The sequence below is a fragment of the Anabas testudineus genome, chromosome 8, assembly GCF_900324465.2.
Source record: "Anabas testudineus chromosome 8, fAnaTes1.2, whole genome shotgun sequence".
Classification (NCBI taxonomy): domain Eukaryota; kingdom Metazoa; phylum Chordata; class Actinopteri; order Anabantiformes; family Anabantidae; genus Anabas; species Anabas testudineus.
The window spans coordinates 10,854,727-10,881,241 of record NC_046617.1 but is presented as its reverse complement, the minus strand read 5'-3'; the positions used below and the strand labels follow the sequence as shown (position 1 = coordinate 10,881,241).

Below are 26,515 nucleotides of genomic sequence, written 5' to 3'. Positions count from 1 at the left end.
GGGGGCTGGGCACTCAAACAATAGTGCCGATCTGGGAATTGAAAGCCTTCGATGAACAGAAAGGCAAGGAAGCAGGCAGGGAAGGTGCAGACAGAAGGGTAAAGCCAACATGGGTTCAGCCCACTTATATTAGGTGTTTTTTCTTACTATGAAGGACACTGCAATGTCACAGAAACACACTGTAAATCTGCCCTGTATAGTGGTCATAGTGAACATCTAGAAATACATTCTGAGATGTACAGATATATGAATTCAGAGAGAAGAACAATATTATGTTTCATTCCTAAACAAATCAATTATGGAAAACACCACTGTGCAAAGAAATTGGAATTTGCACAACCTTGGAGCGGCAGAGAAAGAACGATGGGTTTTGGCATTGTGGTGGAAACGTGTCTACATAGGGGAGAAATGGAGAGCGTGAGCTTCATTTATTTTCATTAGCAGTGTCTATGGGCCAGACCCATGCCTGCTGCGAGCTCTGATGATGCTCTGACTGCTGCTCCATGCATAAACATATATCCCCGAGACGTCTGTCCTTGCTCATCTACAGCCAAGCCTCTGTCACGCAAGGTTAATTTTACCTCCGTCTCCCCCTCTCCATTTTTCACATCTCGCCTGTACAATTCATGCCATTCATCAGCTATCTCACAGAGGACGGCTGGAGTACCTGCAGCAGCTCTCCAGGGTGCTGAATAGGCCGACTGTGGGGTGGAAGGAGCGAGCGGTGGGGATGGGGGAAGGCTGCAGAATCAAGCAAGGCTATATTAATTCTTCATATTAGGCATGGGGGCATGGGAGTGATTGCAAGCAGGCAGAATGGAGATTTAGACCTGCCATCATAATAAACTGACAAGTCCTCCATTAGTGGGAAAAGTCACTGACAATGTCATTCCTCATTTGCACAAACAGGCTCGAGAGAGAACCTTGTTAAAGGCAGTTTCTACACAGACATATTTATTTATGCACATTCAAGCATCTATTGTCTTTTTATAGTTGTTTGAAATATTAAAAATATTTAGGTTTAATAGCTTCACTGGCATGACTTTCAGTCGTTGTTAGACAGCAAGCCATCGCACAAAGCTGTTGCAATTTCTCATCTCCTTGTAGAGGTCATATTTGAGGACTGAATCTTAATCACTGATGGGGTAAAGCTTTCATTCTTCTGCAGTCACGGTGAACAGCGCCACCTGCAGGTGTAGTCTCGGGTCGACTAGCTGTATGACGTAGGACGACCAGCCCTCTAGATGCTGCTATTGCTCTTTTTCTTTCTGAGACAATAGAAGTGTGAAGTGAAGGTGACGGAATAAACGCTGATCATGATATGGCATTTGTTTTCGGTTTCATGTGTGATGTTGTCAACGTCATGTTATGAAAGTGAGGAGTACTCACGGCATCATGAGAATACTGACCTGAAACTTCATTGGCCTACTTCCTAAATTTTAAAACAGAAGTGAAACCCTAAACTCAGGTGAATGTGATTATCATGTCTCTCTAAACCGGTCAGGTGAGATTTCTGCATGAACATGGATAGTATAGTGCTGCCTGGTCATCCAGCGGAGAGAAATTATATGGCCGGAAGTAGGCAATGCATTTAATGGAAATATTTAATTCAAAGCCATCACCATCGCCATTTGATGATAAAACATTTTACAGTCATAATAAAACATGACAATACATTTACGGGGTGTCTTATACTGCATATACTGCATAACCAATGTTGTATTGTTGCCTTGAGCGTATTAGAGAAGATGTCGTGAGAGAGAATAGCGTTTTATTTTGAAATGTCACCGGATGTTGTGTGTTTCTCATGGCTGACTTGACCCCACGCTGCAGCTCCCAGCCACTAGGAGGAACAAGGAGGGATCAGTGCCTGGTCCCAGCGTGGAGAAGGAAGCGGGTTGAGTCCGCATCCCCGATACAACACGGGACAGAGCCAGAGCACCGGAGAGGAAAATAGTTTCATTTTGACTTCGAGGAGTTGCTTTAGATGGGGCGCAAGAAATGACATCTACAGCGAGCGAGAGGAGGGCGTTTGCTCATAAAATCAATCGGTGAGGTGTCGGCGAAAGTTGTGGTTGAACAGCTACAGCTGTGTCGTGAGAGTGACCTGCGGGACGCACGGCACAGATAGCCTGTATGCTAGGAGCCCTAACCCTAACCAGGCTACTGTAAACACAGCGTCAACCTACAGGAGTGAAGTAAAGTGTGTTCACAGAGTTTGCTGTCAGACTTTAGTGCTCTCTGAACCTTTGGAGGAGTTTAACAGGCTGTTTGTGTAGCAACGTAATGGCTATCAACAATGATTAGGCTACTTAAGGATAACACTGTCAAGCTGAAGGCTAATCCTGGGAATGAGATGTGTCATTTGGCTGTCTGTAATCTCCTCCAAAAAAGTGCTTAACACTTTTAAAATGTCCCCACAGGACTGCGGGGATGTTTGGTTGATCGTCTGTTCGTCGTGTGAACGCCTCGCATCGTTATTGTAGCAACCTGTTTGCACATGTTGTAAACTGGTTCTCCCGCTCCATGACTGGGTTTAGTGTTGCATATATTGGAAATCTATATCCGAGCTCAAGAGAAATCGTCAATGCATGTCATAGTCGTTACCTTTTGCACCCTCTCTGTTTGCTGCAGTGGTTTCTTGATTTCAAAATGAAAGTGGCATTGAAAGTTTTCTAATGCCAGGGGCTGGTCTTCCTATTGCACTAAAGCAGCTCCTCTTCACATCATTTATATTTTGTGATTTGTTGTTGGACTTGTTTTATATTTAATATTGCAATGTACTGTTAGTTGCCTGCTATTTTGCTTACAAGCCTGTTGGTCATGAATGAAATATCCTATTGAGGCATTACCTTCATTGAACAGTCTACCACTGCATTCCCCTAGTCCTATCTTTCCTCTCCAAAGTGAGACCAAGACCATTGTTTAGTGCCGGATGCAGGAAAGGGTGGGAAGTGGTGTTCTGGTTATTGCCCTTGCAGGCGATAACTCTCCTTTTTCCTGTTTTAAATGGAGGTGTGCAGCTGCAGAAACTGTTAAAGAATGTGAAATGTCACCAAAAGCCTAGATGTATTATGGAGGTTTGTTTCCCGGCCCTTGTGTATTGGTGGGTTTAAGGTACAGTATAAACTTCAGCTATGTAATTATGGAAACCATGGTTTGGGAAATGTTTGCCTTTGCAGCTGTGTGTATGAGAGATTTCGTGGTTCTAGAGGAGCAGCTGTTTAGTATCTCTTTGAGAGGATTGTTTTTTTTTTTCCTACTTTGTCTCTCTTTAAGCCTCTCATTTGCTGTTATTCCAGAAAGGCCAGGGACAGAGCTCTGGCTCTCTGCCTGCTCCTTGGAGCCAGCTTGCTACCTTTCTGCAAGATCCACTAGAGTCCCCATTCAGAACAGCTGCTGGCCTTCAGCATCGCTGCCAGTACTAGAAGCTGAAAAACTTTCAAATCATATAGGACATGTGTGCAACTTAAACACTGAGCCAAGTGCAGGTGGACTTGGTGTTTCCTAATAGCGCCTTGATGCTGAAAAATGATTGAGTATGAGAGGTTTAAAGGGAGTTGTATATGGATCGATCAGGCCTGGTGCTTTGGCAGCAATTTTAGTTATGAGATTATTTCTTCACTCAAGTATGCTAACATTGCATTGATATCAGATTTATGCAGACACATCCAAATAAGACACTTCATATTTTGTTAATCATCTTAAGAAGACTTACGCATCTCATGCTTGATTACTGTTTTTCTCCTCAGGACGGTTGCTGCAGAGGTCAGAAAACAAGTATCAAGAGAGTATGGCTCTCCTCAGCTGTCAAAGAAACGGGGAGGCACACACCACCCTGTGAGTCACCCTGTGTTTAATATGCTGGAATTTCAAGCCAGCAGTTTTGAAACTCCAGTTAGAGAGATCAGAAGTTGATGGGTGTAACACCGTTAATTAGGTTTAACTATAGAACTCAGGTTCGTGTAATTTAAGGAGTGTAATTTTAATTAGAGCTGACAATAAGTATGAAGGGCGGTGGTTTTGAAACATGATAAAACTGCTTATGCTCAGCTGTGTTGTTTGACAGTTATGCAGCGTTTCTGCATGGATGCTCGCTCACAATAGAATAAGGGTTATTTATATAAAATGTTGTGTTTTGGTACATGTTTGTTTTCACACGTCAATTTAAAGGAACGATGACATCGTTTTTAAATAGCCCAACGTAAATTCACAGATACTGTTTTGGCTAATGTTGGTTTTCACATGTCAAGTTTAAACAATGACAGCAGAGTTTTTAAATAGCCCTTCAGAAATGCACAGATACAGTATGGACTTTTCTGTCAACCAGAATGCATTGAGACACCATGTATACTGCAGGTTGTGAAAGAGAGACTGTTTGCTCACTGGAGTGTGGAAGTGCAGCAAAGGGCAAAGAAGACAAGCTGAAATGGGATCTAATTTAATATTGATGATTTTATTTGTTAAACTATAATTTATTTAAATGCTTCAGCTGTTTCTGTTAGAGTAAATTACTGCTGGCAGTAGTGGTTTTGGTATGACTGTATTTCAATCAAAAGATAGTAAGTGACAAACAGAGAAGTGAAATCTGAAAGCAGAATGTCAACTACACACCTCTCAAATACAACATTAATCTTATCTTTTAGAGTCTTGTGATCTTTTGCTGGAAATTATTCATGACTCATTATTATTATTGAGAATTACTTGACAATAACACATTATTTTCTGTGTATGTACTTATTCACAAAGCCACTAAATCATTATATTTTTTACATGACATTAATTTCTGTTTTGTATCCTGTATGAATGTCTATTTGGGTCCATCCTAATGGCATCCTGTGTCCTCTTTAGTGCATCCTGTGCTGATCAGATAATGATCTATTATTATGACCATATCATGTTGTACTTGTTGATGCATAATAATGTAACATATTATTGTTAATTCATAGCTACCACTGACTGAGGTGGTGGAGCCTGTGGACTTTGAGGAGTATGTGAGCAGTCATGCTCCAGGGGTGGAGCCTGGCCCCCTCAGACAGCTAATGGAGTTCCCCCAGGATGACCTGGAGCTCCTCCAGCTGGCCAAAGAGTGCAATACACTGGAGCCCCCACTGCCTGAAGAGGATGAGTAAGTCCAGCAGCTAATGGCCAACACACTCTTGATACTGTAGCACGGTTAATGTAACTGTAATGGAGGAACAACTCCAGCAGAGATAGGAACAAAGCCTTCCTCTTTGTGATGCTGAGTGAACTAAATATTAAAAGCATACTCTGTTTAATTATTAATGTGTTTTTCTATGTAGCCCACTAGATCCCAGAGTGAGAGATGCCTTGACAGTCTACACAGATGACTGGCTCGTCATTCAAAGAAAGTAAGTGGTGTCAGTTGTAGTACCAGCTGAATTAACCTACTGTACGTGTTTCATCTATTTTTTAATAATGCACACCACTTTTAAGCCTTCAGTGTTCACATGATTGACAGTTACATTATGGTTGGAACAAATTTTTTCCCCTTTTCTGCAGGTATCAGCGCTACAGCACAACATATACCCCTCACAACTCTGAGCGACAAAGGGAGAGACAGCGAGGGCTGATCAAACAGACCTTTGAACTGGACATGGCTGCTGCTGCTGAGCGCCAAGACGATCAGGTAGCGGATGGTGATGTACAGTGGATATGCACCTTGTTCTTGGTGCCATCTTTGTTGATTGACAACTCCTGGGCAGGGTTTTTTAATGTTCACAGTCTGAACTCTTTCAATTTTTTTAAAAACCCTTTCCACCCTGGTGAGCATCATCGACTCAAATGTTTTTCTTTGTTTGAGCCATGACGCACTTCTGTAAAGCAAAATCAGAATCACACTTTAATAGTTAATACCCAGATTTCTCATCTTTGACAGACGCCCTGATTATCATCACATTAACTAAATTGGTTTCCTTTCAAATTATCTGATCATCCTAGAGGTTCACATACTTTTGCCACAAAGCAGCACATTGGTTTTTTTCAAGTCCTTTGTGTCATTATCCAGTTGTTGAAAACAGTATCATGTTTTAGGTGATATTTATGCAGAGAGAATATTTTAAAAGGTTCACAAACTTTCAGCATATTCTGGTCAACTAGTTGATCACGAAGAGAATGAATAATGGAAAAATAAATATACCTTTTCCATTATCTGATGCAGTTTGTCCATATGAATCATATTAAATACGGAATGGTAATATGATAAGTAGATCAACTGCATACTGTACTGTTCTCATCTTTGAAAGTCATCCGCAGCGAGCACTTAAAAGGTGACATCATAGCATGGGAGAAAAAATAACTCATGATCTCAACCTTCATATCACTTTAGGATGACGCAAAGCGGCAGTCGGTTAGCATTGATGAGACCCCTCGAGGCAGCTGGGCCTCCAGCATCTTTGACCTGAAGAACTCCTCCCCAGATGCTCTCCTGCTGTCTGTGCTGGAACGTACAGCTGCAGAGGACATGGACCGCCGCAATACCGAGGCACGCCTGCACGGGCGCCACAGTGACCTGCTGGGTCTCTACCCTCCACCTGATGAGGTTTGTGTTAAATTAGTTGTATCAGTCTCTGCGGTAAGATTCTTGCTTCTTTTTTCTATTCTTCTTTCACCAAAACAACCACCATGGAAATATTTTACAATGTATACCTAAACTACATAACTTTTTCCTGCACACACAGTTATCTTAGGAGTGCAATGTGACTTCAACTTATAAGCCTTATACAGCAATAAACCTCAGCTTATAAGCTGTGTAGCAGCCAGCAACACAGTTTAGTGCAAGCTTTTACAGCACACAGCAATCCCTCTGCAATTTGTGAAACTGGTTAAAAAATGACCTGGTCATCCGGGTATGCAGCAAATAAACAGTGTGTAATCTATGGAAATGCCATCACTAAAAAGTTCTCAGTATTTATGTCTAAGTGTAATGTCTGAACTATCTAGTTAAAGCTAGACCCATCAGAACACAGGCAAAGATGTTAATGTGTGCACTAACATTATTAAATGTTCCCGTAAAGTGAATGTGTGGAAACCCAGCCACTTCTAGGAAACTATTTGCTTTTCTTTCCTCAATATTCTCATTATCTCACTCCATCCTTCTTTCTTTATATCTGTGTACACACCATCACTTTCTCTGCAGCTGCATTTCCATGACGTCTGTGTAAATGTTACGCTTGTGTGTGTCGTGCATGGTTGCGTTGTCCGTGTGACAGGACGAAGCAGTAGAGAGATGCTCTGTTCCCGAAGTGCCCAAAGAACATTGTGGCCAGAGGATCATGGTCAAGTGTCTTTCTCTCAAGTGAGTAACATGTACAGTGTCACTGCTGACATATGTGAATCACACTATGATTCAATATCCAAGATGCTGATAACATATTTGAAAAACACTATGTATTTGATGTGTTTTCAGGTTTGAAATAGAAATTGAGCCAATATTTGGATCACTTGCTCTTTATGATGTCAAGGAAAAGAAAAAGGTAGTTTTTTTTGTTCACATTGATCATTTTATCAGTATTCTTCCAATGACTTTGACTCTGTAAAAACACTTACGTAATGCTGAGCTCATGCTTGACTAATTGAATTTCCCTTGTCTCAAAAAGCTCTGAGTGGTCTTGTGGTTTAGATCACTGAGTTAAAACTGAATTAAAATCCCTTAATGTGCATTTCCATGATCATCTTTCCATCCTTGCTGCTGCTTCCTGCTTATCTTAATCTTTCCTCCAACAGATCTCTGAGAATTTCTACTTCGACCTGAACTCTGATCAGATGAAAGGGCTACTTAAACCCCACACACCTCACACAGCCATATCCACACTGGCCCGTTCAGCCATTTTCTCCATCACATACCCTTCTGCCGATATCTTCTTGGTTATTAAGGTATTAAAAAGCCTTTATAAAGTTTTTATAGTGATCCAATGTTCAAGTACACAGATTCTATTGTGCCTCATTGTGTAAATCATGTGCATACATTGATTTTCAGCTTGAGAAAGTCCTTCAACAGGGAGACATTGGCGAGTGCTGTGAACCCTACATGGTTATGAAAGAATCAGATTCCTCTAAGGTAAAGGAGCCAAAATGTTTTAAACTGTTGCAATGTTTAGTCCTGGCAGCCAGCATAAAGGTACACATGGGGCATTTTTAGTCTAGTTACAAGCATTGCTCAATCCTGTCTGGGTGGCTGCAATATTTACCATAACCTTTCTTGGGTCAACTCTGTTGGATTATAGAGATACTAAGCCTATCTGTATCATTTGATTTAGTAACATCATATCATGCTTACATTTGTCTCACTTAAGCACAAGGAGAAGCTGGAGAAGCTGCGCTTGCAGGCGGAGCAGTCATGTAGTCGTCTTGGCCATTTTCGGATGCCTTTTGCCTGGACAGCCATTCACCTTCTCAACATTGTCAGCAGCGTGGGGGGTCTGGATCGGTCAGATCCTGACTCTGATTCTGGTACGGTTGACTCCGAGCACATTCTTAGTTTCATACAGTCTTACAAATGCACATTCAGAAAGTATTTTAAGGTTTAACAGTGACAAAAGTATTGCATAAATTCATTCATGCACATGCCAATCTAATATGAGTCTGTTTGAATTGTCTTTCTGACACATAAAGAGCGAAAAGGTCACGGAACATGGAATGAGAGAAAGAAGAAAGGCTTTGAGCGGATGAGTGTTGGTGACGACATGTGTAACTTTGCCACTTTCCGTCCAGCAACGCTGACTGTCACCAACTTCTTCAAGCAGGTCAGGCTCTGACTAGTGGCTATATTTAAGACCTAGTTAAAGTTTTAGACTGTGATGTGACATAAAGTGGTCAAATTACATATAATATTACTGCTGTATGAAAACTGCTGGTCATTACCTGCAAACCTTCCTTACTAAACATTACCTTCCCCAAAAAGAAATCTGCTCAAATGCTTGTTTGATAAATATTATTGGTCATTATTTTGTGTATTTTAGTAGTTGTCGTCGTTACAACAATTATATCACATCAGTATAATCCCATTTTAAAGCCTGCTCTTCTGTTTGTGTTCATGAAGGAGGGAGACAGACTGAGTGACGAGGACCTCTATAAGTTTCTGGCAGATATGCGCAGACCGTCATCTGTTTTGCGGAGACTGAGACCCGTCACAGGTGAACTTGCAAAAATAGTCAGTATTGACTATTTTTGCAATATTATGTACTAAGGTTTTGGATGTGTTGTAATGTCTTTTGTTGCTGTGTCCATGACTCTTTTTTTGTTCCTCAGCCCAATTGAAAATTGACATCTCTCCAGCACCGGACTCGCCTCATTACTGTTTGTCACCGGAGCTGCTTCATGTGAAGCCTTATCCTGACCTGCGTGTTCGTCCAACCAAAGAGGTTCTGGAGTTCCCTGCTCGCTATGTATACACGCCACACACCACTTACAGGTGAGGAGTCAGCTGTCAAAGACATGCACCAAAACACACTGTGAGGTGACACAGGGCACACCATGACTGCATGCATGCCTCACGGCTGGGCTCTCACTGAATTATTGATTTTTGAGTTTTTACCTCCCTTCAATTTAATTATAATTTTGATATTGTCGTTTTGTAAAATATATATATATACAAAAACATGCTATTCATTTTAGGTCGGTTAAGTTGTGCATGTACTAAACGATAATGAGTGAATGGTGAAACAAAATCTTCAAATAATTTAACACGTTTACTTGAATGGCTCTTAAAAACAAAGTTTACCAAGTGCATGAAAGTCAAACAAAAATATTACATGACAAATAGATCCCCATCAACGAAGACATCATCGTACAGTTACTATCAAAAGTATTTTCTGGCTGTACAGTAGATCTGTTGTATACATATTAGGGGTTTCAAGGGAGTGATGGTTGTCCTGGTCTTTGTGACTTGTCTCTTCAGTGGTGAATCTTAATACAGCTATGTCATAGCTCTACTCTGAAAGAAGGAAGCAAAACAGTAAATTTCATATTGAGAAAAACAAAAAAAATAAAATTGTTTAAATACGTTTTAAACAAGCAACTACCATGTTCTGCAGTTTGGAGAGCTGCTGATTGTGAGTCTCAATGCTCTCTTTTTGAAACTCAGTCAATATCTGTAAACCTTTCAAGATACTGGAGTGCTCCTCTGCTCTTGCCTACAAAAAGATAGAAAAGAAAAAGAAATCCAATTACTGTTTGCCAGTATGTAAGTGACTTTTCAATATGCCAATTTTCTCAACATGTAAAATGCCTGTTTTGCCCTTTGAATTAACCAAAAGTAATTTTGGACAAAATGCTGACAACAATTGAAGAAAGTTAGTGTAAGTGTTGTTTCTTTTATTTCTCCTGTTTTTCTTACCTTCAGCTCTTTAATGCTGCTGGGTGCAGAGTTGTTGATATACATTTCCATCGTCTTCACTTTAGTCTTCAGTTCCATCTCTTCCTCCTCCATGTTTGCCAGCCAATCATTCGTCATCGTAGTCTGAGCCTGTTGCTTGACCATCTGGGCCTGTCAAAAGAGCATCTGCCCAGATTAGCTTCTTACTTTAACTCACCAAAGATTCCAGTGCACCTGGCTGCTGTCCGCTCCATAGTGTAACATGCAGCTTTCTGATTCTCGTATCTGATTTATCACATATTAGTGATGGGTTGATTACAGCTTAGGCTTTGGTGCTTATTTTCTATTTGTGCTGGGGCTTTGAACAAAGCAAGTGACCAGTGACATCTTCTGGCTGATAACATCTATAGCAGCCATAAAAGACCCAAGCACTGCAAAACCTTGCTGGATTTGACAGTAGACGTCATTTAGAAATTACTGTGTAATTTTATTCAAATCAACAAAGAGCTAGTTTGTTATGTCTGTTTAAGTGTAATCTGATGAGGACATTGGACACACTCCTGTTCCTGCTCGTTGTGCCTCCAGATCTGCAGTTTGATTTGCTGTGGTTTTGTAAAAACACAACCCAGCACATTAGAAATCTGTTGTTTACATATTTGTGTGTTTTCTTACCTGCAGCAACTCTATCACTTCCTTCATCTGTTTTTCCACCTCAGCAGCCTGCTGAGTTTGCTTCCCCAGCTTTTGAAGAGTCCCCTCATGGTTTTTCAAAGTCTGGCTGATTTTAGCGATATTTGCTTCAGTGGTTTCATAAGCATAGTTAAGGGATTCACTGAACTGTATGACACCAAACATGAGCACGTTCACATCTTCCTGTGGTGCAGTCTTGTCTCCCATCTCACTTGTGTTCCTAATTGGACCTGCATGGACTTCTCTGAGACCCCCAACCACATAAATCAGGCACAGGCCCCAGATCATCTTAATAATATGTGTCACTCACAGGCTGGCTGATGTCTAGTTTCACTCAGTTGTTCAAAAGGTTTGTGATAACTCATCCAGCAATTCAGCCAGTCCCAGTCCAAGCTTTATGTAAAATGTCACATTTGATGAAGGAAAGCTATAAAATATATTTGTCTTACTCAGCTAACCGCTGCAGAAGTCAGCATCATCAGAATATTCCCTGGACGATGACTATGGAGGGTGGTTACTGTGCTTTATATTCGATGTGTACGTGCAATGCCATGGTAAAACATTAGCTCGGCAGTGGTTCGATCACAGGTCTCATCTCTGGCTTTAGTCTTAGTGACCTTACCTTGAAGTTCAATCCCTGTGATACTATAGATATATTTAGGCAATTAGGTCACAAACATGTGTGACGTAAGTGACTCTGAATGCTGCCCTATTGAGCTTGCTACAGAAAGAAAAAATGCATTATCAGTAAATCTAATTTAAAATGTTCTTAATGAGTCTTTGCCTCTTGACACGGGGACGAATCAGCTGTTTCAAAATATGAACAAATGTTACATCTAATATTTGACTTGGAGAGGAGTTTGGGTGACTCTTACCAAGAACACCCAACGCTGGGTCACACTAATCCTGTATGCAAACACATACATGAATAGAATAAGAGTATTATGTGTTTTCGTAAGGTTTTTGATGTATTTGATGCGGAATGATGTGCGATATAAGTGATCACAATAAATAAAAAACTTACAAAAACAAACAGTGTCCCTTTAAATAAACTTAATGGCTTTGTAGTTTTTTTTTACAGTCATTCTCAGTCCAACTACAGTAACCTTTCAAATATTAATTCAGGGACAGCCATGGTCAAAAATGACAAAGGGAGGAAGCTACTGATGTTTTTGAATAACTGTTTCTAAGTAATCATGAAGGGCTCACATACAGTCCTGGTGAACAAGACATTAATCTCTGCATTGTATCATTTGCCTTTCAGGAACCTGCTCTATGTTTACCCCGAAAGTCTAAACTTCAGCAGTCGTCAAGGTTCAGTGAGGAACATTGCTGTGAAGGTTCAGTTCATGGCTGGAGAAGACCCCAGTCAAGCTTTGCCAGTGAGTCACCATCAAGGATAATACCACCGTATTTCCATAAATGAGGGGAACAAAACATTAGAAACATCTTTAAATATATTGTACTCAAGTATGACTCAACCACCTACTGTGATCTCAATAGTAAACAATAATAGAGTTAATAGAATTATTTTATTTACCCTTTTGATAGTTTCAACTAAAACTGAGAAATTAAAACCCCGTAGAAATAGAATGACAGAGCTGCCAAATTGGATCGCAATAGATTGTGCGAGTGTATCTAATAAAGCAAGGGTATCTTATCAATGTGTATAAATAAATGAAAAAATATGGAATAGAGGATTTTAGTGAGATGTTAATATTAATGATACTTTCAAGGCCAACTGTTTTTCTTTAACAATTTAGACCTTAAATCAGGTCATAAAAGTGTAGACGTGTGGTTCCTTTGCAAAATGAACAACACTCAGTGAAGTGCTTCTTACAGACTCAAAAACATATTGATGATAAAGTTCTTTAAATAATTAACATTGGTGATGGCGATGACATCAAATGCATGTTTATACTGTGTCATTTTAACCAGGTCATATTTGGAAAGTCAAGCTGTGCTGAGTTCATGAAAGAGGCGTATACTCCTGTGATCTACCACAACAAGTAAGGCCCAATCAAATGCCAGCCCTCTACTGGCATCTTTCCAGCTTTTCTTCTTTCACCTTGTTCTCATAAACATTGTGTTTAACTCTTGCCCTGAAGGTCTCCGGAGTTCTATGAGGAGATGAAGATGAAGATTCCTGCCAACCTGACAGACAACCACCATCTGCTGTTCACCTTCTACCACATCAGCTGCCAGCCCAAGCAGAACACTCCTCTGGAGACCCCTGTGGGCTACACTGTGCGTACACGCCTTCAGCTGGCCCACATTTAATGCTTCCACCCACACACTCACTTGTTTGATACTACCTTCTGTTTTCTTGCCATCAGTAAGAGAGTGCGTGTGTCTCTTTCTGCCTGCAGTGGATCCCTCTGATGCAGCATGGCAGAGTACGCACCGGCTCGTTCAGTCTGCCCGTCTCTGTTGAAAAGCCTCCACCCAGCTACTCTGTACTCACCCCTGATGTGAGTGTGCTTAAACAGATTGTGAGAATATTAATTTGCCTGCTGTTACCTAGTCCCTTTTTCCTGCTACCAAGTGTTAAATAAGTTGGATGTCACATTGTGGCAGGTTCAGCTCCCAGGCATGAAGTGGGTGGATAATCACAAAGGAGTGTTCAATGTCAAAGTGACAGCGGTCTCCTCAGTTCACACGCAGGTACGTTTTTTATACTGAGCTTTCCGTGTGCATGCTCTCCCACCTTTAAAAGTGCCACAGGATTCAGACTAATTTTACAGAATAGTTAAATATAATGATCAACATCAGTTTTCAATCCACATATTATTTCTGTCAAACAAAAATGTTACCAACACTGAAGATACTGACATCTCTAAAATATTTTTCTATTTATCTTCACTATGCAAAACTGTGTTACAGTTCTCTTTGCTTGCACAAGAGTGACTGTGAGCAATCTGTGCATGTAAATTCAAGGATCCTTTGTCACAAAATCCTCCTGTTATAAAATCTTTGCAGCCAAATGAAAATTCATTGAGTTCAATTGGTGCTTAGTATTCATTGTGATTGTACCTCTAGGACCCGCACCTGGATAAATTCTTCACTCTAGTGTATGTTCTGGAGGAGTACTCCTTTCCCTTCCGCCTGAAGGACGTCATCATAACAGAGGCCAACATGGAGGGGGAATTGAAGGCCAGCATGGCTGCACTGAAAGGAGCTCTGCTTGATACCTGTGTCAGGTTCCTACACCAGCTGCTCAGCAAACTCATACAGCTCATTGTCTACCCACCAGTCATTGCAGGCCAAATTGGTGAGTTCTGAAGGAGAGCTATTGTACAGCAGTTTCTTTGGCGTGCACTCCCTTTAACAAGAATTTCAAAACAAACAAACAAACATCTATACTTGTCATTCCAGTAGAGTGGCTATATTGTGCTTAATGTCTTATATTTTGTTCCTGGCCACCACTTTTTCATACATTTTGGAAACAGTTTTCTGTGAAGTGCTGGGCACAGATAAAAACATTTCTTAAAGTCCGCTGTTGGCCTGTAACTGTGTCCATTCTTGTTTTATTGGTACTTTGATGAAAGTAAAGTTTGATTACATTCTAAAATATAAAACACACCATAAAATTATGTTTGATCTACAGTGAACCTGGGTCGTGCTGCCTTCGAAGCTATGGCTTTGTTGGTCAACCAGATACATAAGAACCTGGAGGGTAACCAGGACCAGCATGGCCGCAACAACCTGCTGGCATCCTACATCCACTACTGCTTCCGCCTACCCACTGCTGAACCTACAGTGCCCCCGGCAGGTGAATAACATGTACCTGAAAAGCAGGAAAAGCAACTATTACTGAACCCACTGGACCATTTGAATAGCCATGTGTATGTTGATTTGCTAACTTCTCTGTTCCTCCCATCCACATGAATAGCAGGCAGTCAGTCCTACGAGATGCCTATGCAGTACGCCACTTTATCGAGAGCTACGGCCCGCCCAAGTAGCCTGCACCTGTCTCGTTCCAAGAGTATCAGCAACTCCAACCCCGATCTGGCCAGTACACCGGTTTCTCCTGATGAAGAGGTGCAAAGAATCATAGGAAGCAAGGTTTGGAAAGTTTGTTTAACTTATTGGAGGTGTTAATGCAAGTTTTGGAAAAGCCTTCATGGCCTTTTTAACATAATTAAAGAAATCTAATGCTGTAAAATGATTACATTTCTTGGTCATCCTATATTTTGTGAGAAGCAATGTGCTCATTTGTGTTGGTTGTTTAATTTGCACAGTTATTCAATGTGCAAGATGTCATCTATTATTTTGTATGACATTTAAAAGGTGTTATTGTTAAAATGTGTGTGTTTATGTTCCCATATTCCCATTTTGTGTTTACCTAGTGTTAGTGTGTAATGATTCTGCTACCCTCCCTATTCTTGCCTGTCTTCACAGCGCATTCAGTAATGTAAGGATGACTAAGAGCACTGTGCCAACATTTAACGATGTCTCTTAAGTCCAAGATGCTTTTACGCTTTGTTCCTTTGTGCATAGTGTTTCATGTAGCATCTCTAGCTGTTCCTTCTTTCTCCCCTCTCTTGCTTTATTTTCTGGTCTTAGCTCATTGGCTACATCCCCTGTTTTTGTTTATTGGAGTATTTCTGTTTCACTCTATCTCCTCTATGGTAATTACCCACCCCTTACTCACTGTGCCCTTGCCTCTTGCCGCTCTGTGTACATGTCTCTGTGTTTTGTGTGTGTCGCCGGTGGTTTCTGGCAGGGAATTGACCGCTCCCACTCCTGGGTAAACTCTGCTTATGCCCCTGGAGGCTCCAGATCTGTGCTACGCCGGAACCCCAACTCCAGCTGTGAGCTCAAGCAGGTGCAAAATCCCTCCTACTCCACGTCGTCCTCCTCTTCCCCACCTCCACCTCCATCCTGAACCATCCTTATCAACTTTCATCAGCTCGCTCCTGTCTCATTTCTCAATGGTCATTATCTATGCCTGCCTCCGCCATGCCTTTCACTTTGCTTGCCCATCTTACCTGCCACACCTTTTTTATTCATTAATATACTTTGGCCGTCCTTTACAATTCACCTTCTCGCTATCGTGTAACAGACCATATCAATTGTGTTGGAATGACACAGTCCCTGCCAGGGGTTTGTCAGATTTTTAGACCAGTCGTGCATTCGGTTCATAGAGAGGTCTCTGGCCACCCTTCCATTTCCATTCATCCTTTTTCACATCACCTCATCTCTGTGTGTTCACCTCACCGTCACTCCATGTCAGGCAAACGACCGCAGCTGCAACCGCATGTCTGCCTTTCTGGACAGCGTGGCCTTGTTTTCAGTTCCCACAAGACAGATTACCAAGAAGGTAAAACTGGCATCTGCTATAACAAAACCGTAAAACTGGCATTCACCATGACAAACTAACGTGTTTTAATTTCCATAACATTCATCTTTCAATATTCTATCGGTATCATTAACATTCAAATAATTCATAACATTTTAATTATTCACATTTATTCATTAAAATATTATAATTGAAAAGTTTATTGTTTGGATTTAACAGAACTAAATCTATGAAAGTGTGTTAAATGTATATTAAAGCTTATTTTATTTTATTTAGGACATAGGGCCTGATTGACTATCAGGGAACAATAACACTGATATCTTTAAAAACCACAACATTTTGTTGTGAACAGTTTGAAACATTTGTCATACACAACTTGAATCTCAGTAGTTTCTCATATAGTTTCTGATATTGATTATGCATGTGAACTAAACTGGGTATTTGTTGGTTCATGTCTAGCTGCTCCACGAGGAGCTGGCATTGCAGTGGGTGGTCAGCACGAGCACAGTGAGGGAAGCAGCACTGCAACAAGCCTGGTTTTTCTTCCAGCTTATGGTTAGTATGCCTTGGTAAATTAACACACACTATACAGTCGGAATCTACATGCTGCAAAACAAACGCCCCACTGATAATTTTCTGTGTGCTCTCCCTTTCAGACAAAGAGCATGGCCCATCACTTATTCCTGACCTCCAAATTGGAAGTTCCCAGACGTCAGCGTTTCCCAGACCGTTTTGTGGATGACATTGCTGCACTTGTCTGTGCCATCAGTGCAGATATCGCCAGCCGATACCACAAGGTACAGAGCCAAGCAAGTCCATTTCCTCTGTGAACATTGTACTGACCAGTTAAACTAAAAGAAAGAAGACTTGATATATGATATTTAAATTTACTTTACTGTGAAAACAATCAGAAGGAAAGGTTTTTGTAGGTTTTCACCACTCCCTCTCTAACATTGCCTTCCTTTGTCTATACCTAATATTTCCTTTTCTGTCTCTCAGGATGTGGAGCTTGTGGAGAGGTTAAATAGCAGTCTCGCCTTCTTCCTGAACGACCTACTGTCTCTTATGGACCGGGGCTTTGTATTCAATCTCATCCGCTCCTACTACAAACAGGTGCCTATCGCTCCCCTCCATGCTTTCTTCTAATATCAAACAATTCCCAGGGCCCCACACATTTTTCAAATAGCTTTTATTGTCTCAAACAAACGTGTTTGTTGAACAGATTGCTAACAAGCTGCACACAGCGCAGAACCCCAGCTCTTTGAATGCACTGAGGATGGACTTCATACGTATTGTCTGCAGCCATGAGCACTACGTTATCCTTAACCTGCCGTGCTCGACTCTCAGCCCTCCAGCCTCCCCCTCCCCCTCTACCTCCTCCACCACTTCACAGGTACTGGAGCATGTACTTTCTGTCTGCTTATGTGTGAAACAAATCTTGATAATATTGTATTTCTTTAGTTCTTTTGTTGTTTTTCTTCTGTCATTTAAAAAAATCATCTGTTAACGGTCTAAAATATAACTCAATTAAACTTTCTCAATATCTGTAGGGTTCAGCATTTTCAAGTATGGTGCAAGACCAGGGTGTGGCCACCATGTTTGAGCTCTCCGTCCCTTTTCGCCATCAGCACTTTTTGTCTGGTCTGCTGCTTGCTGAACTGTCTCTCATCCTTGACCCTGATGGAGAAGGGTGGGTTTCTAACATTGCATATGTACAATTCAAGAGTTTCATTTAGTCTCCACACAGAGTTGTAAGAGTTTGAATGTTAAAAATAAAGTTTGGTGCAGCATAAAGTACGTGTGCTCTAAGAAACTAACAAAACATCGTATTACAACACGTTTTCTACCCACAGGGTTTTTTTCCTTCATAAAAAAGCCATTAGTGCTGTTCACTCCATGCTGTGCAGCCACGATGCAGACCCTCGCTACAGTGATCCTCAAGTCAGAGCCCACATTGCTCAGCTCTATCTTCCTCTCATTCCCATTGTTATGGAGGCATTGAATCAGCTCCACGATTTCTCTGGTCAGCAGAACATATTTGCAGTTTACTTATATTGTTTCCACCTACTTAAGCTTCTTGTGTTTTTATTTCCAGTATCTGTTCACCTGTGAATATTTAACTGATTTCTTTGTAGACTCCTCGCCTGCTCGGGTCCGCCATGCTTCAGCCCACGCCGATGATACTGACCCAGACGGTAGCAACATTATCAGTCAGTCTGTTGCCATGGCGATTGCTGGTTCCCCTTTGCCGATTGCCAAAGCCAACCCGTTTGCGCTGCCCACAGTGGTGAGTGATAGCAGCGGGGGTCAGGCTGTTCCTCTGGGCCCTTTAGACTGACAGGTCACAGATCAGCCTCTGTGTGGGAGGCTGCTGCCTCAGTTTGACAGACGTTCACTGTGGCCTTTCTGTAACACAATACAAACGCTCATTCAGAAGCATTATATTCTCCCTATGCGCTTGGGCCAGTAGGTGGCTCTCTGTTGTTTTTCTTTATAACTCTCTGTAAACTAAAGCAGATTTAAAGATGGGCACTGAGGTTGTATGTTTGTGTTCCCCAGGCTGGGCGCCAGTCCAGCTCACTGTCTGCTGAGTGCAGTAGGACTCTACTGGTGTGTTTCCTGTGGGTGCTGAAGAATGCCGATGCAGCTCTCCTGGAGCGCTGGGTATCTGATTTGTCTGTACTACAAATCAACCGCCTGCTGGATTTACTGCATCTCTGTGTCTCCTGCTTTGAATACAGGGTACGATCACCAGACACTCTCACTACTATTACAGTCTTTGAACCCCTACAGATCCAAAATGAATCGGTTTCAGTTTACATGTGCTTAATGTTGACATGCCAGAGCAACAGTACATCATTTTACAGCTATCATCAGTAGTTGTGAAGACCACAGCAACAATGCACCGTCACTTTATTTCTGTTTTCCTTTGTGTTTGGTCATCGTAGGGGAAGAAAGCCCTCGAGAGGATCAACAGCCTGACGTTTAAGAAGTCTCAGGACATGAAAGCTCGACTGGAGGAGGCCATATTGGGAACTATTGGTGCTCGTCAGGAGATGGTCCGCCGCTGCAGAGGTAAGCAGAATGAGAGCAAAGTGCGTATGTGTACGCGTCTGCAGCGCCTGGTTAAGTTTGAGCCCTTTAGAAATCAGTGTTTGTAAAAATAGTAGTTTATATTTTTCTCTTCCAGAGAGGAGTCCCTATGGCAGTCAAGAGAATGTTAGGTGGAGAAAGAACGTCACTCACTGGAGACAAAATACAGAGAGAGTTGATAAGTATGTCCATCACATTAGTCGCATCAGTTCCAACTAAAGCAATAATAAATATCTGATGTAAAAAAATTACTACACATTAAACACAAAACACATCTTACAGGACTAAAACTGAAGTGGAGCAAGAGTCTGTGGTGGATGGAAATTTATCTACTGAGGGCTCTCTGATAGTACTGGACACACTGGAGATTATAGTCAAGGTAAAACAGCATGACCATACTAAATGCTATACCATTGACAGCTGCTGCGTACGTTTTGTTTAGTATTCCACAGCTGTAACTTGTTGTTCCTGTCCTCTTTCAGACTGTGGTGGCGTCAGAGCTGAAGGAGAGTGTTTTAGGTGGGGTGCTGAGAGTGCTTCTCCACAGCATGGCAGGTAATCAGAGTGCCCTCTTCCTGCAGCACTGCTTCACTACACAGAGGGCTTTGGTCTTCAAAGTAAGTACAGTTTGTATCAGTGTCAAGTGTTGTTATTAATGTTTACATCAGTTCTGCTTGAAACTTTTTCAGGTGGAAGGGAAAACAACATGTCATGTGTGTCTTCTCTCATTGTTGATGAGACTTTTTTTCTCACTGTGCAAAAATTAACTGTAAAAAACAAGTTCTACATTTGTTACTACCACTTTTGTTAGTGGTACACAAAGTGAGAAAGCATGTTTTTGTGGTTAGTTTCCAGAGATGCTGTTTGAAGAGGACACCGAGCTTTGTGCCGACTTGTGCTTGCGTCTCCTTCGTCACTGCAGCAGCAGTGTTGGCTCTGTCCGAAGTCACGCGTCTGCTTCTCTTTACCTGCTCATGAGACAGAACTTTGAGATTGGAAATGTAAGTTTAGATACTGATTCTAATTCTAGCACAACAAAAATGGATAGAATAGATTCTCTCATAATGGTATGACCCTCAATCTGTCCTATTTGTATCTTTGAACCAGAACTTTGCACGAGTAAAGATGCAAGTCACCATGTCTCTGTCCTCGCTGGTGGGAACATCACAGAACTTCAATGAGGAGCATCTTCGTCGGTCACTGAAGACAATCCTGACATATGCTGAAGAGGACCTGGAGCTGCGTGACACACCTTTCCCAGAGCAGGTACATAACGACCATCACACTCTCTTCATAACAAAGTGATGTGCTAAAATATGTTGGACTTTACTAATGTGCTGTGTTGCACTTGTGAAACTGCAGGTGCAGGATCTAGTGTTCAACCTGCACATGATTCTTACTGACACTGTGAAGATGAAGGAACACCAGCAGGATCCAGAGATGCTTATTGACTTAATGTACAGGTACTGGGATACTCACCAGTAAGACTGGCCCGAAAATAAAGTTCAGTTGCTAAAACCTAACACTCTCTTATTTTTAACTACAGAATAGCCAAGGGCTACCAGAACTCGCCAGACCTGCGTCTCACATGGCTCCAGAATATGGCAGGAAAGCACTCTGAGAGAGGCAACCATGCTGAGGCTGCCCACTGCCTGGTCCACAGCGCTGCACTGGTGGCAGAGTACCTCAACATGCTGGAGGATTGTCGCTACCTGCCAATTGGATGTGTTACATTTCAGGTCAGTTCTTACTGTTGAATTTGGTGATTCATTCTGCATACAAACAACACGTGTGAACACCTGTGTGGCCGAGTGAGATAGGAGGTTGCTCCAAAGTGGGAGGACTAAGAGTTAAGCCTGTGATTGTTAAAACAAAACAGTATGAGTATAAATATTTTGTATTTTTCTAATCTGTTTGTCCAAAAGAATATTTCCACAAACATATTGGAGGAGTCGGCCGTATCCGATGATGTCTTGTCTCCAGAGGAGGAGGGCATTTGTGCTGGGAAGTACTTCAGCGAGTCTGGTCTGGTGGGACTCCTGGAGCAAGCAGCTGCGTCTTTTAACATGGTACAACTGACATTCTCAAACCACATGCTGACAGAATGTTAACACGGCACAAGGTTTACACCACTGATATGGCCTAAGGGGTGTTATGTGACAGAGTGGTATGTGTACAGCTGACTTTCCATTGTTCTGTAACCCTAGGCAGCCATGTATGAGGCCATAAATGAGGTGTACAAGATTCTGCTGCCGATCCACGAAGCCAATAAAGACTTCAAAAAACTAGCCACTGTTCATGGGAAGCTGCAGGATGCCTTCAACAAAGTCTACAACCAAGTGTGTTGACAGCTTGAGCTTAAAATCACAAACCATTGTCTTTGCTGTTAAGAGCTGATAAGAAAATGAACTTTATCTTGATTTCCTCCTTATGTGCTTTTCTTTCTCAACTTTTACAGAGTTCAGGATGGGAGGTAACAAGCTTATTTGTCATTAAGTGTATTTAACTTAAAGTAAATCAAATACAGAAATTCCTATTATTTGTATTAAGCATTTTCTTTCTTCCCTAATGCTTGTCCTCGTCTCCCCTCCTGTGTGAATTGCAATGCCATGTTACTGGTGAGTGATACAAAACTTGCTTTCACGCTTTGACATAATTCAGTCGAACCACTGTTGCAAAACAGTTTCCATTTCATTTGTCCTCCCTCCTTTTGTTGTGAAATAACATTGTAGCCCAAACATGTATTTTCAGTTTGTATCATTTAAAATTGGGAATAAACAAGCAAGAATGTGTAAAATCCTTTCTAATAAGTCATGTAATGACTCCACAAGCTCCTTGAATAGTGTAGTGCAATATTTGTTGAAACCTGTTCACATATTAATCCATATCCCCTATGTCTGTTCTATGCACTGTATAGTTCACTTAAAATCTGTTCAAATGACCTCATGTTTCCTTCCTGTCTTTAGTGTTTAGAGAATGTTTGGAACATACTTCCGGGTGGGTTTTTATGGCTGTCGGTTTGGAGACCTGGATGAACAAGAGTTTGTCTATAAGGAGCCATCAATCACCAAGTTAGCCGAGATCTCCCACAGACTTGAGGCACGTTAATTCATACTAACAGAATCCTCATTACTAATTTATGAAAAACATATATCTAAAGATGAATCTCTTTGTTCCACAGGAGTTCTACTCAGAGAGATTTGGGGACGAAGTGGTTGAAATTATCAAGGACTCTAACCCAGTGGACAAAAGCAAACTGGATCCCAACAAGGTAACATCACATGAATACTTTGTGTTTAATATTGTAGTACAATAGTGTAGATTGAGAAAGGATGAACTGAATCAGTGACTGTTTATACTTTTTTCAGGCCTACCTCCAGATCACCTACGTTGAACCATTCTTTGACACGTACGAGTTAAAGGAAAGAATCACTTACTTCGACAAGAACTACAACCTGCGGACCTTCATGTACTGTACTCCCTTCACGCTTGACGGCCGAGCCCACGGTGACCTGCATGAGCAGTACAAACGCAAAACCATCCTGACGACGTCTCACGCTTTCCCTTACATCAAGACACGGATCAACGTTATCAACAAGGAGGAGGTGAGGATCATTTCCATAACAACATAGGACACGGAAAAAACAGAAGATACTCTGTGACTTCCTGTGATTCTGTTTCCTTTTTTTCTCCAGATCATACTTGTTCCTATCGAGGTGGCCATTGAGGACATGCAGAAGAAGACTCAGGAACTTGCCTTTGCCACAAACCAAGACCCTGCAGACTCAAAGATGCTGCAGATGGTGCTGCAAGGCTGTGTAGGCACCACAGTCAATCAGGTGGAGTTTGCACCTATGCCGCCTTCTCTCGCACAAGATCTTAGGCAGCGTTTGAGGTAGTGACAGACATTCCTTAGCAGATATGTAATTTTGTCTCCCACACACAGGGCCCCCTCGAGGTGGCGCAGGTCTTTCTTTCCGACATTCCTGATGACCCAAAGCTGTTTCGCCATCACAACAAACTGCGCCTCTGCTTTAAAGACTTCACTAAGAGGTGATGACACACTCCACTGCCCAGACCCAGCCTGCTGAGTAACTAATAAAAACAGCTAACTTCCTGTGTCTTCTCTGCTGTTTCTTGTGCAGGTGTGAGGATGCCCTGAGGAAGAATAAAGCTCTAATTGGACCAGATCAGAAGGAGTACCACAGAGAGCTGGAGAGAAACTACAATAAGCTGAAAGAAGCTCTGGGTCCTCTCATAAACCGCAAGATCCCTCAGCTATACAGAGCACTGCCAGCTCAGACTACGCAAACACAACGGTAACTTGAGACATTGGACACACATAAACACACACACGCCTCCTCACAGTGACACAAAATGAGCTCATGCTGCTTCCCCGACCCCATCAAACCAACACAAGAGCAACATGAAACCGAACTTTCTGGTACTCGAGCACAAAGACTCATACTTGTTGCATATTCTGTGATTTTTTTAACCAGTGACCACTCTACACTCAGAAGTGGAAAAAAATGTCACATTTCGACTTAATTCATAAAATAAAAGTGGTACTGCTGCTAAAGTATTTCAGGATGTTAGACTGTAGAAACCATCACCACATGTTTTTAGTTGTTTTCATGTTTTGGCCTCAACTGTGTTTCTCCATGTGAGGCTCAGTGGTCTGCTGGTTCATAATCAAAAACAGAGTCACCAGCACCTGCCACAGCCATGCTCTAATACTGAGAGGAAATTTAAAAGCAGACTGTACAAAAAATGAAAATCGATGTTTTTAAATAGATTAAACTAGATTGAGTCAGAAAATCTCAGCTCTATTGGCCTCTGTGACTTGCTGAATAACGTGTTAAAGTCTTACTTCATTCCCACTCTTTGAAAGAAGATACTGGTTCAAAGCCATTCAGGGTTTTAGTCATTTGCCGCAAAAGACGCTTTCACTTTCCTGGCTCATATTTTATGGCTTAAATCATTTTCACTGTATCAAGAGTGGTGTATTACTACACCACATAGATTTTTAATATTGTCAGATATACTTTTAAGTTATATATTCTTTGTTGTCTTGCTTGTTTGTCTCCTGCAGCACGTCCAGTTTCCGCAGAGTCGACTACTGAGGCACAGGAAACTGGATAACAACTAAACCACAGGCTTCAGAAATTAGCACCATGTCATCCCGTCTGTTCCCCTTCCCCCCACTGCGTTGCAAGCCAACTGTCACACCTTCCTCTTGCTTGCCTAGCTCGCTATTTTCCCCACTCCCCCCCTCACTGGCCACCCAGTCATGCCATAATCCCCTTCACCACTGCCACTACACACACATTTGTCACCTCTCTCCCAGTTAAACCATCACCCCCCATCACCACCACTCTCACACCTCTGTAGAGGAAAACCTCGGCTGTTTCTCCAGGAAGCTTATCTGCACTGTAAACATCATCATTTGGAGCAAGGCTCTGAAATGTCGACGTTTAAAACCGAGCTGTCCAAAGAGTTCTCTTCACTGACAACCCAAAGTAATCTCTCCGAGCCTCATTTGGTTTCTTTTCAGTTTTTTACAGAACTACAGCAGCCAGACACATTTTGTATCCAGATCATTTAGGGGTTTGTTCATGAATGTATCTGTTTTGCTTTTTTGCTTTTGAAGAGGCTGTAGGCTTTCTGTTTCGTGTTATGACCTTATTTAACTTGTAAGGGATATTTTCCAAACTATGCCTTAGTTATTAAATAGTCCCATGGAGGTTTCTTTTATCAACAGACCAAATAACTGACATTCCTCCTTCCTCAAGCTGTCACATTTATCTATCCATTTCTCGTTATGAGAACGCATTAGTTAGTTTCATTTATTATCCTGTCTGAGATGTGTTTCATTGTAGAGCAGAGGTGAAATCATCCTGTCAGAGCTTAAATTTCAGGCCAGTCTGAGTCTAGGAAAGAAGTACTGTAGAAAGGGTTTAAGAGGAAAACATTAGTGTGTGGGTAAAAGGCTGGAACTAATTTTTCAATATGTTTTTAAACTGTGAAATTCTTTTCTAATGCACTGTAGTCCCATCAGATGTTTATCACAGAGGCACTGCCTCCAACCAGGCCTTCACCCACACAAATATGTTCAAACTGTGACATTTACTATCACCCTGCAGTACAGTCTCATAACTGGATACTTTCTGTCTGCGTGGTTTAAGGCAGACAGTATTTGAACTGTTGTCAAGAAGCACTCCAAATGTTTTGTGTGTGTCCACCGCCTAGGTCGTGGAAGATTTACATTCATTGTAGCCATTCCCAACTACTGTATCTATTATATTGCACTATTGTAAACAAACTGCGACACATTAACACTGTAACTACTATGATATCTGGCTTTTTTGTTATTTTACGAGGCAATAATAGTTTTTTTTAACAAATAGATAAACATTTTTTTTATTTATTTACACTGTCTTTTTTTACTGCTTTCTATTAAATCTCTCTTCTTAAGCCTCTGGTCAGCTTGTGTTTGTGGTGCTACAGAGCCAAGGAATAGACACTGTAAACACATAGTGTAGCCTGCTTGTCCAATTTCATTGACTCTAACAAATTGTCTTTAGTAACAGTTACTGAAAACATGTGCTGCTTATTGGCTGTTAATTTAACATTTACTAAGTCCATTTAATAGCTAGTAATTGTGGACCAGACTAAAATATCATGAAGGCTTTTCTTCATCTTCATATATATATATATATATTCCTTAATTACATACTTTATTTTGATCCCCTCAGGGAAATTGTGTCACTTCCTAAACTATTTAAAAAAGTTTTCCTTAAGGGTATAAAGAGAAGACAACGATCTGTTTGATCCAGATGTCTTACTGGCCTAAATGTTCTATACCATTAGTCCAATTTCCTGTGGCTGTAGGATGTTCCACATTATCGTCTGCAATGTTTATCTAATTTACCATAACAGGGCGCCCTGGTCGTCGTAGACTTACAGTGGCTCAGCAAATCAGAGCTGAAGACTGAGAGATTTCTAAAGCATTACAAATAAACATCTAAAAACTGTACATCTACGAGTTTAGGGGTGAAGTTGTTTAAAATTTTGAATCAAAATCTTACTCAATA

General features: G+C 41.4%; 1 protein-coding gene across 7 annotated transcripts; it reads left to right on the top strand.

The window, feature by feature from the left end:
* The first annotated feature begins 1,865 nt into the window (after positions 1–1,865).
* LOC113155058 (dedicator of cytokinesis protein 7-like) lies at positions 1,866–25,895 on the top strand. 7 transcript variants are annotated; one of them, XM_026349600.1, is made up of 50 exons: positions 1,866–2,051; positions 3,753–3,840; positions 4,950–5,128; positions 5,304–5,372; positions 5,524–5,650; positions 6,350–6,562; positions 7,233–7,318; positions 7,430–7,496; positions 7,747–7,896; positions 8,000–8,080; positions 8,316–8,472; positions 8,635–8,765; positions 9,062–9,155; positions 9,271–9,433; positions 12,291–12,408; positions 12,965–13,035; positions 13,135–13,273; positions 13,396–13,497; positions 13,604–13,690; positions 14,066–14,297; positions 14,634–14,798; positions 14,919–15,091; positions 15,753–15,854; positions 16,263–16,349; positions 16,788–16,883; positions 16,985–17,125; positions 17,328–17,441; positions 17,551–17,721; positions 17,879–18,018; positions 18,182–18,351; positions 18,464–18,615; positions 18,888–19,070; positions 19,277–19,403; positions 19,519–19,603; positions 19,704–19,800; positions 19,904–20,038; positions 20,270–20,422; positions 20,529–20,687; positions 20,784–20,884; positions 20,968–21,160; positions 21,347–21,490; positions 21,629–21,760; positions 21,880–21,894; positions 22,395–22,520; positions 22,603–22,692; positions 22,790–23,026; positions 23,117–23,260; positions 23,368–23,474; positions 23,567–23,740; positions 24,514–25,895. In XM_026349600.1, exons 1-50 carry the CDS (start codon positions 2,002–2,004, stop codon positions 24,542–24,544), a joined length of 6,348 nt encoding a protein of 2,115 aa, XP_026205385.1. In that variant the 5' UTR covers positions 1,866–2,001; the 3' UTR covers positions 24,545–25,895. The 7 variants fall into 7 exon arrangements, with proteins under 7 accessions (XP_026205385.1, XP_026205371.1, XP_026205354.1 ...); XM_026349586.1 differs by lacking the exon at positions 15,753–15,854 and having other exon boundaries at positions 14,922–15,091; XM_026349569.1 differs by lacking the exon at positions 16,263–16,349 and having other exon boundaries at positions 14,922–15,091.
* The last annotated feature ends 620 nt before the right edge of the window (positions 25,896–26,515 follow it).

Excerpts from the sequence above, each read along its gene's own strand:
- LOC113155058 (XM_026349600.1), top strand. The coding sequence starts at position 2,002 with ATGACATCTACAGCGAGCGAGAGGAGGGCGTTTGCTCATAAAATCAAT. Across the intron at positions 2,052-3,752 it reads TTTGCTCATAAAATCAATCG|GACGGTTGCTGCAGAGGTCA; the intron begins GTGAGGTGTCGG and ends TTTTCTCCTCAG. Across the intron at positions 19,604-19,703 it reads AATACAGAGAGAGTTGATAA|GACTAAAACTGAAGTGGAGC; the intron begins GTATGTCCATCA and ends CACATCTTACAG.